The 10,640-nt window shown below is 35.6% G+C and overlaps 1 protein-coding gene across 2 annotated transcripts; it reads left to right on the forward strand.

Annotated features, from left to right (window-relative positions):
• Positions 1-6,240: 6,240 nt before the first annotated feature.
• On the forward strand, positions 6,241-9,966 carry LOC132629981 (probable histone-arginine methyltransferase 1.3). 2 transcript variants are annotated; one of them, XM_060345574.1, is made up of 7 exons: positions 6,270-6,336; positions 7,355-7,444; positions 8,423-8,495; positions 8,605-8,642; positions 9,386-9,489; positions 9,621-9,719; positions 9,900-9,966. In XM_060345574.1, the coding sequence occupies exons 4-7, from the start codon at positions 8,633-8,635 to the stop codon at positions 9,951-9,953; spliced, it is 267 nt and encodes an 88-aa protein (XP_060201557.1). In that variant the 5' UTR covers positions 6,270-6,336; positions 7,355-7,444; positions 8,423-8,495; positions 8,605-8,632; the 3' UTR covers positions 9,954-9,966. The 2 variants fall into 2 exon arrangements, with proteins under 2 accessions (XP_060201476.1, XP_060201557.1); XM_060345493.1 differs by lacking the exons at positions 9,386-9,489; positions 9,621-9,719; positions 9,900-9,966 and having other exon boundaries at positions 6,241-6,336; positions 8,605-8,874.
• Positions 9,967-10,640: the final 674 nt, after the last annotated feature.

A 10,640-nucleotide genomic window follows, 5' to 3' on the forward strand; every position in this document is an offset into this window, starting at 1 on the left:
CCTTCTCCCAAAGTGAACCAAATGACATCCGTTTGAATTCAAATTTTGCAAGTAGGTCAAAATAATTATTATAGAGCTTCTGGAATATACGACACGTAAAATAGAGCATCGGTTCTCAAAATGACCGATCGGGTCATTAAATCAGATACCAATTAAACAATCGTTCGTCCTCCAACGATAAAGAAGAGTACGAATGTTGACGGCAACCAAGGAATCTCTATTATAAACCTCATGAAAGCCTCCACTGGCAAGAAACTCGCCGATAGTACCACTTGTTCACTTTATCAGTTAAAACTTCCTTTAACTTAACTCAATGACCCAAATTTTCACCTTTCCATACCCGAAATTTCTTCCACTGATGATCCCCCTATATTTGAATTGGCTTCACTCGAATTCCCTGATTTTAATTATAACCACACCTTTGAGCACGATCGATTGGGTCCACAAATATCCCCCAAACAACACCATCCTTCCGATGTAGCCACGAACCATTGCCCACTCTATACCTGTAAAATATTCTGATCCTACAAATCTTTCTTTCACACCTTCCAAAGCCGTCATTCGCACCAAGATTCCTTAGAATCCTATAGACACAAGCCACATGCCCAATCTTGGCTTCCTTTTGCTTGAGAGGAATCTTTGCTTTATCTGAGAAACTCTAAGTAATTAAAAAAAAAAGGGTCTTATCCAACACCGAATGTGCTAATCCCAATTCTGTAGAAAATCAGCTGACTCAATGACTTCCCATAACCATTTTTACCTCCTCAATACAATGCCAATTCTCGGTGTAAACTATTATAACTGTCTAAATAGCTTCCCTAGGTAAAATATCATTAAGTCCACTTGCAAACCTTGATAAATCTCGGTAAACCTGTCATACCTCGATTCTCAACTGAAACCCACCTAATCCTTGAAAGTGGTTTACTAGCATAACTAGGAGGCCTTCTGGTAATATAAACATAGTCCCCTAGCTCTAATCAAACAATTTTGACCGGAAATAAATGCACAACCCCCCGAAAATCACCAATGGTCACCCGAACTGAATCCAAACCTTTGCGGAACCAATCATAGTCCTTTCATAAATCTGCTGCGATCGATTCTAATCTCTTTTCTCATGAATAATCAATTTTGTGCCATCACCTTGACTCCAAAGGCTAAATTCTATCCAAGTCATCAACTTAGTACCGAAGACCCATGCTTTATGATTGCAATCTTCATGTTTCTCAACTTTCACCCGATACGCAAATCTGATCGAACCCCGTGAACTCTAAATACATCAAATTCTCCTTGTGCTTCCTCTTAACTTGCTCACAGCTCCGAACATTTCGACGCAAAACCTGCGGCCTCATTTAATATTGTGAACACCTAATTTTTGCCAAACCTAAGGTGTCACACTATATGTATATGTATGTGTGTGTGTTTTCTTTTAATTCAGGTCTTAATAAATAAGCTAGTAATTTTAGTACTTTCTTAGTTATATTTTATTTAACTTTTCTATTTTTTTTATTAAAGTCTAAAAGTTGTTAGCTAATATTTTTCATCATTGTATTTTATTTATTTTATTAATTAAAAAAAACGAAAAAAAAAGAAAAGGAAAAAGATGAAAAATATTAGTCAAAACAAAATCCTTAGCATTGAATGTCCTATCTTCTTCTTTGAAAAATCACCCCAAACATCCCTCGGCTGATTTTTACTCCCTCTTTACACTCCCTCACTTTTCAAACTTTCACACTACAAATACACTCCACTTTAGACACTATAAATAAGCACACATGGAGAACTAAAAAGGGGATAGATAGAGAGAAAAACTAAGAGAGAATACAACAAGTTTGTGAGTTGGAAGTTCCGGTCGTTGGTCTTGGATTTAGTTTTATTTTTGGCTCATGTAACTTTTTGGAGATTATTTTGCTAATCAGCACTGAAGGACATTTTATTCAAAAAAGGTCCATTCTCCTCTTACATTAGTTATTTTTGTCCTTTAAAGTGTTTTTTTTTTTTTTACTGTGTTCAATCTATATTATTTATGCTTTTGTTGGGTTGAAATATTAATTTATTCAAGGCCCCTATATTTATACTTTTTGTTGGGTAAATATATAGATTCATGATGTAAGAGCTAGAGATATTTGTTTAAGATTTTGAGTAGGAATCTGTTAAAAAAAATATATTTGAAAAGAGTTTTCTATTATATTAAAGTTCTTCTTTTTGATATCTTAAATAATGAAACATTCTGCCCATAATCTTTTATAATTAAATATATCAAGTCATGGGAGAATGATCTTGCATGTGATTTCTAAGTTACATGTTTTAAAGTCACTAACTGTAGTAATTGGTTTTCTTTTCATTTTTACGTTGAACAAATGCAGGTATGCTATTTAGTGTAGATGTATTGTGAGTACTTTTGTTTCAATATATTATTTTACCTCAGTTTGCTAAAGTTCTAAACCACGGAACGTATTATATCAACAGAAAAATGGGTTTAGAGTTCCTTTATACCTTTCTAAGAGTAACTAATTTAAGGCTTCTATAAATAGAGAAGCTAAAAAAGGTACCTTCTAATAATAAAAAAATAAATATACGGATGTTTCATAAGAGTAAATAAAATGAGTGACTTTTTTTTTTTTTTTTAAATAGTTTAGAGGTGATACTATTTTTATGGGTTTTGTAAATATTTTAGTGTATGTATTTTTTTTTTCTTCTGCCAGAATATGCACTTTCATAGGTTCAACCAAGTGGGTTAATATCTTGTTTAAATATCATTCGATATATTATTTAATTTTGATGATCAAACGTAGTTAAGAGTTGAGGCAAGCATGCACGTTTTATCCAAGATTTATTTAAGCTAAATATTAGTCAATAAAAGCGATCGTGCTAGAACCACGGGACTCGGGGGTGCCTCATACCTTCCTCCCGGTCAACAGAATTCCTTATCCGGTCTTTTATTTTTGCGGAACAATAAAAATAGAGTCATTTCCTTTCGATTAGGGATTCATAAGATGACTTGGAACACCAAAATTAAATTCCAAGTGACGACTCTGAATAAATAAATAATCCTTTTTCAAAACCATTGCCTCAATTGGAAAAACCCTTTTAAATCATAAAATACTTATCCGGGGTGAAAAAGGGGTGTGACAAATATAACTTTAACCATCGAATCTCCAATTGTAACACCTTGATATGTCTTTAACAATTTCGAAAGTATCAAATCGTGCAATCTCTGCACCAAACCTCGCGCAACTACTCCTAAGTCTTTAATATCCGAAATACTCACCCATGCCATCCGGTTAGTAACACTTACAACATAACCCACTACCATGAATATGGTCTCACCTCAAAATATAACTCTAACTTTCAAATTATAGAGATTCCCAAGGTTCCTTCTTAAAGCGTACTTAGCAATCACAACCCATTGAATGATGCAAACAACACCACCAAATCCACATGACCCAAGCAATCCCGTTGCTCCGGATCCGAATCCTTCCTTTTCCCGAAATGTACTTTATTCCTTCCGATTCTCGATTAACTATACCTTTATCTTAATTCCTCAATTTCTCTATTCCATTCAAATCACATCACCGCCACCGACTGACCATCACTCGAACCCACTCAAAAGTATACCACAAAACCCTAATTTCCGCAAAATAGTTGAGCAGATCCTGGAGATAGTAGTATGCCATAGAACTCAAACAATCGAGAGTTTCCTTACCTCACTCGACTTCAAAACTGATTACTTCTCTAAATCCAGCGTATCACATGTACAATTCTTCATGAAGTCTTTTCGCTAGAAAATACCGACCAACTTTGGGTATTCCAACAAGAATCAATTAGTATCGATGCAATATCCCAAACCACCACTGAATAGATCCATAGTCCGTAGGGCGATCCTTAATTACCATACACACAATCCTACTTACATCCTCATATAACTTCATCGAAGTACCCTTGCTAAAATCCCTTAACTGAAAAATCCTTCTTCCATATTGGTTCATGTGTTTACTGACCCAACATTAATACCCAAATGTTCTATAGTGAGCTCGTCTCTCTTTGTTTCAACCGTTGTTGCTGATCCTTACTCAATTTCCGAAATGCTCTTCACACTTAAACCATCATTGATCTACTGCTTTAAATGTCCATATTGACAGACACCTCACTTAAGGGTCCTTAAACGATACTTGCCCGTGAAGAGCCACCTCTTGCCTTAATTACCGAACCAAAATACCTCTAACAGATTGTGCGATTATCCCCCTCATTCGATCAACTCCACAGAGTCATAAACCAGTAATTACAGGAACTAGCCGAGTCTTACACCACAGATACAATATCCACAACCCTTGTCCCAAATTAGATGAAACACAGAATAACTCCTTTGAGACTAAAACTTCACACTTTCCCATCACTAGATTCATCTCTATTAATCAGTCACCAACCTCAAACCACCAAGCGAACCCATGAACTCGCCCTTCACAGAAAATTCACAACCTTATACGACATCCACCCTTGTACATCTTGCAACCTTATTATGATGAGCTCGCCAGATACCAATTGTTCCCTTCATATAGCAGAAATTAGTCTATCCAATTTCTCTTCCTTATGCCTCCGTCCCATAGGACAAGAAGTACTTCACCCATAAACCCTAAGAAGTCTTACTTCCTCACACATCACCACAAAAGTCACCTTTCAGGTCCTTATCCTCAACTTCTCTTCACTAAGTTTACATTTGTTCCCATATATCGACATCTATACTATGCCATTGCTGAATCGTTGACGTGTCATTAATACTCTAGAACCACACCAACTATCATAATGAACTTTGATGATACTAAAATTTTCCCATTCCGAGCACACCTCGAGCAAATCATTCTTGTTAAGCCATAATTTGACTCCCTTGACTTCCGAATAACTAACCGTTAAAGACATGGCGACTATGCAACCCTTTGTATTATCACTCCCATTTCCCAAGGATATCACCGACTAAGAAGTCTCAATCATAGCACCACTTATAGAGTCTTCAAATTATAGCTGGAAACTAAACTTGGTCATGCGTACATATCATAGCGATGCATGACGTCATATCAAGTCACTCGCGTACGAATTCAAGAACGTGTTCCCACCATCAGTTAGTGAATAAAATAAAAAATTTCAGATAACAATTTGAATCGACTAGATACCAATTTGAACGAAGTAGTACAAAAGAAATGAAAGAATAGAATTTTCCTAAATGTCCTATAGCCTCTCGAGGATGGGTACGGATGTCTACGTACCATTCCTCAAGACTCTATTAGACATTGCTTTTGTACTTGTGAGACCGGTGAACCTAGAGCTCTGATACCAACTTATCACGACTCAAGTCACGGATCATGAAGGCACCTACACTGTCACCCCAGGTAGGCGAACCTTTCCCAAAACCATTTAAGAACTTTAATAAGAATGCAGAAAATAAATAGGAAGTTACACAAGTAGACTTTGCCATATATGTATATAAGGTTTTTCTAACCTACAACATGAAGGTTGTAGGTTAGCAATGTACCCATCTTTTCATTTCCTTAAATGCCCTTATAGCCATATTATCATCTCATTATAGTAAGGGATTTCATGTCTTTTTATTGAAATTTAATACAAAACAGATTCTTCTTCCTCTCATCCGCAAACTCTCCACTACTAAAAAAACTGGATTTTCCGACCTTAAAAAACCGACCTCAATTGAGGTCGGAAAAAAACCGACCTCATGAGGTCGGTAAAATCGTAATATGTATTTTTCAATTTTTTTTTAAAATAAACCGACCTCATGAGGTCGGTAATATTGTATCAAAATTTTAAAAAATAATGTACCGACCTCACTAGGTCGGAAATTTAATTGACGGTAAATATTATAATTTTTTTTAATTTAAATGAATACCGACCTCACGAGGTCGGTTTATTAAAAATAATTTAAAAATAATTTTTGATAAACCGACCTCATGAGGTCGGTATTCTTTTAAATTAAAAATAAAATAATTAAATATACCGACCTCATGAGGTCGGTAATATTAGCCAAATAAAATTAAAACAACCCCAATTAAACCCTTCTCATTTCTCTCTCTTTCCCTCTCACGTTTTTTAGTCCCTCTCTCTCTCTAAACCTATACACCGTCGACGTCACCAACAGCGCAGGGAGTCACCGTCATCGTCGTCCACTCCCAGAACCGCCGTTGCCGTCGCCAGTTATCATCAAATGATGGTAATCTCACATACCCCCTCTTTCTTTCTGTACGCTTTTCTTAATACAATTTTGGATGAATGCCATTTTTGTAATCTTGAAGACTATTTCTTCTCTTTAGGGTTGTAGCAGTTCCAACAATGGTTACTTCTCTTTGTTTTCCTTACTCGCTTTATGTCAAATTCTTGTACTTCATCTATATTGAGTTATGTTTTTTTTTTTCGATATTCATCTTAAATTTGTTAACTTTTAGGGTTGTTCTAACTTTTTCGGGACAAAGGGTAAGGGACATAACTGGGATTGTATGAATCTGTAGTGTAACTTGGGTTGAAGTTGGAAAAGAATTGCATTTTCTTTATTTCTTTTTTAGGTTTTACCTGTAATGCATAAGGATTTTGTTTATTGACTTCTAAATTAGTTTATCAATTCTAGCAAAGCTTAATTGTTGGACTATTGTTAGAATCTAAGTTCTGCGGACTCTTCACTTTCGATGCCGCACCCGTGTCGAATTTTCCAAAAATACACTACTTTGGGAGAATCCGACACACACCCGTTAACATTTTTGAAGAGTCCGAGCAGCGTAGGTTAGAATCAGTGGTTAAAATTGAAGCTTGTTACCTTGATACTTTTATGAAAATACATTTACTTGGTCAAAAGAAAATAAAATAAAAATTGAAGCTTGAAAATTTATGATCTGGTCTGTGATGAGAGATTGATTCCTTTTCTTTTGGCAATAATATGTTAAGAATTCCAAAATGAGATGTGAGATGGCCCCAATGCAGTAATGCCATTCAAAAGAAGATTTGTAACCCCTGTCTCCTCCCTTTTTTATGAACAGACTTTTCTTTTTCAATTATAGATAGAGCATTTGATAGTTGCTTTAATACCAAATTTAAGACTCCTATTTCGTAAATTTGAATCTTGACCAGCTAGTTTTGTGGTTAACTGTGTTACTCAAGGGGACGAGACTTTTTTCTAGTACACTAAGAGGGAGGAGGATGGGGAATTTGTAACCTTGGGTTATACTGGCTGAGTTACAAGACTTGTGGTTAAAGTAGTGTACTATTTGTTTACTACATATCGTGATTCCCGAGACATGAGGTTCATGTTGCACAGTGTTGGGTGACAATCTGAACCTAATTTAATCCTTTTCCTGGACAGGTGGATGACATACATCGAGCAGATTATTGTAAAATCACTCCGGCTAAGTTCTCTGGAAGTAAAGAAGTTGTGCCTCTTCACTTTCGAAAGGTGCGGATCCTAATTTTTTCTGCTAGATGTAATCTTTAGTATTTTCTTCTTATTATGGTTGGCTTGCCTTAACTAATCGGAAGGTGACTCACTGAGTAATGAGGAAAAAAAAAGGTGGAAAAGTTTAAACCACTTCGCTTAAAGTCTACTAGATTTTGTTTTTCTTTTGATTAAGAGGATGGAAAGTTGAAGGTGTTCCAAGAATAATATCTATTGGAGTAGGACAACTTACTTGTCTAGGGCCCATTCTCTTTTCCGAAAATATCTTCTTTGGGACCTTTCTATAAGCAGTTTAACAGGCGGCATTGTTCCTTGTTGATAACAAGTTTAACAGGCTGCATTATTCGTTTATCCATTCGTTGAGTAAGTGAGACATGGAAGTAGATTTACAGCCTCTCCTTATCGTGATGGTCAAATTAACTGATGGTCCTACTTCTGATATATGGGGCATGTGGATGATCCTACTTCTGATGTTGCTTTAATGTGTGCTGTGTGCTGCTGTCCATTATGGTTGCAACTCATTTTTAATGATATCTGACCATCAAGTAATACTTGGAATTGAAATCTTGCTTTTCTATTCTAATCTTATCTTTGTTTGGTCTTTGTTTGGTGAAATGTAAGCATTAAAGGGGGTTTTCATAGTTACCTTTACCTAAAAAAAGGGGTGGGGGGGGGGGGGGTTCATATTTTTCAGCAAAGAAATGTCCCGTTGCTGTAAATTTTATTGGAGTCCTACAATAAGGCAATAGACTCATAAACTCTTCAATACTACAGAGGTTATAATAACTATTGGACCGAAATGGCATCTTTTAAACAATTGTTGCTATTATTTATTCTAATTGATGCCTAATCTTATTTCTCCGTCTTTTATTAGGTACATAATCAAAATAATATCTTTATGTGATTAACATTGCCAGCTTGTTGATTTCAAATGCAAGTTCGATGAACTGATTGTGCCTTGCTTTCCTGACCATGTAGGTTCGAATATCCTCAGCCAACATTTCAGAAACTAATGAAAGAGCAGGTCATGGAGCCTTTCTTTGTATTCCAGGTTTGTTTTGATTGAAATCATTTATCTATTTGATAGTTACCTACTGCAATCACTGCCCTATTCTTTACTTTGTTTTCAATATGTTCTAACAGGTGCTCATTCCATGCAGGTCTTTTGTGTGGGTTTATGGTGCTTAGATGAATACTGGTATTACAGTTTGTTCACCCTGTTTATGCTGTTTATGTTTGAGTCAACAATGGCTAAAAGCCGATTGAAGACATTATGTACTTCAATTTGTTGAAAGAAATATATAAGAGCTAAACGCAATTACACATAAATGGTATTAAATAAATTCTTGAAAACCCACTTTGAAAATGGAATCAGTGTTCAATTTTGAGTGGAAGTAGCTGGCAATAAATTTTGAGTGGAAGTATCTGGCAATAATTTTTTCTTTTGGGTTATAAATTTTCTGAATTTGTGATGATTTCTTGATTCTAAGGCACATTTAGCCAAAAGAGTACTTCAATCTCTTGCTCTCTAAGGTCCATATACCCTTGTTCTAGTGTCTTACGTTTATGGTGCAAATTTTCATGGGTTTGGTTTGTAATTTTTTGAGTTTTTGATGAGTTTGACATTCTAGGATCCATTTTAGCCAAAGGGAACTTATGAGACTGAAATGGCGCTCTATATGATTTATGTAATGTGGTATAGGGCAACTGGTGACTTGGGTCTCTGTTGAAAACAGTTGCAATAATCCATATTGTCTAAATTCCTGATTGTTTCAGTTCTCTCCCCTAGGCCTGCTTGCATTAGTGTGTATATTTGAAAGATGATCACTGATGTCTTATGTGTATACTACTGCCCATGTGTGTAATTTCCTTCTATTGATAAGCTTTCTCTGAGGGACATGTGTGTGTGCTGTGTGACTTGGCAAACATGAAAACTTGCAGGAACCTATTATTCTGCTGTAATTGAGAACCGTGCTGATTTTCTTGGTCGCGTAGTGGTTGATGTTGGCGCTGGTAGTGGCATTTTGTCATTATTTGCAGCCCAGGTGATCTATTTGTAACAAAGCATCTTGTGTTTTTCGATAATGATATCAACCATGGTAGCCAGTTATGCTGATATCTCTACTCTGTATCTTTTCTTTTCCTTACCTCTCTTCACATCCATAAACCATCATAGGCTGGTGCAAAGCATGTTTATGCCATAGAGGCTTCTGAAATGGCCGACTATGCAAGAAAACTTATTGCTGGAAATCCATCACTGAATGAAAGAATTACAGTAAGTGTTCTTTTACTTGTTTAATCTGACTCCACTTAGTATTGGATTGAGGTGTTGTTGATTGATTTATTGATCTTTTGCCTTTTCCTGTGTCTTTTCCAAGGCTATCCGATATTCATATAGTATCTTGGTAGTGCTTCTTATTTTTCTTTTGTTAATGTTTCATCTATGGATGTTTAGGTAATCAAAGGAAAGGTCGAAGATGTAGAGTTACCTGAAAAAGCTGATATTTGATCTCTGAGCCAATGGGTAAGCTTGTCTCAAAATGCCAATTCTTGGACTTTCTTCTTTAAGTCCCAGAAAAAATTTCTGTTATTTTCTTTCAATTCAGGTTTTCATTTTAGTTATCTGAACAACATGCTTTTTGTTCTGTCACTTATCTACGTCTTTTTATTTTTTTATAATAATGAAATTGGTTGTGGGGTGGGGGGGCGCAAAGCTGTAGAGAACTCTAGGAGTGGCTGCTTTGTTCATTACGAGTCGAATGCAGTCCACATTCTGCAAAAAGAAATCTGGGTGTGTGTGGATGGAGGAGAAGAAAAAAAATGGGCTATCATTTATTTAACTGGACATTCTTACTTTGCATGTGATATGAATTTTGTTGCTTTTTTCAATTTCAAGCGGAAAATAAGATTGTAATCTTCCAAAATGTGATAAAACGCGTTAATCCAGAATAACCAGAATTCCATGAATAAAATATTCAAAAAAGACATGCTTTATTATGGTTCCTTATTATTGTTGATAGCAAGTGCAACTGTGACCTTTAAGTTAGTTTCTTCACCATGCAACATGACAATAATTATGGTTCCTTACTGTGTTTATTCACAAAACAAAGTGGAATTATGTACAGCTATCTTAAAACACCAGTAATTAAAAAAAATCCTATATATGTAATAGTGTTGAACTGGTATTGCTATTATA

Source organism: Lycium barbarum, chromosome 1, assembly GCF_019175385.1.
Source record: "Lycium barbarum isolate Lr01 chromosome 1, ASM1917538v2, whole genome shotgun sequence".
In the NCBI taxonomy this organism is placed as follows: domain Eukaryota; kingdom Viridiplantae; phylum Streptophyta; class Magnoliopsida; order Solanales; family Solanaceae; genus Lycium; species Lycium barbarum.

What these genes read in the sequence shown, in the direction of transcription:
- LOC132629981 (XM_060345493.1), top strand. Translation starts at nt 7,359, where the DNA reads ATGACATACATCGAGCAGATTATTGTAAAATCACTCCGGCTAAGTTCT. An exon ending in TGCCTCTTCACTTTCGAAAG is followed by an intron (nt 7,445 to 8,422) that starts GTGCGGATCCTA and finishes CTGACCATGTAG; the next exon opens with GTTCGAATATCCTCAGCCAA. An exon ending in AGCCTTTCTTTGTATTCCAG is followed by an intron (nt 8,496 to 8,604) that starts GTTTGTTTTGAT and finishes CATTCCATGCAG; the next exon opens with GTCTTTTGTGTGGGTTTATG.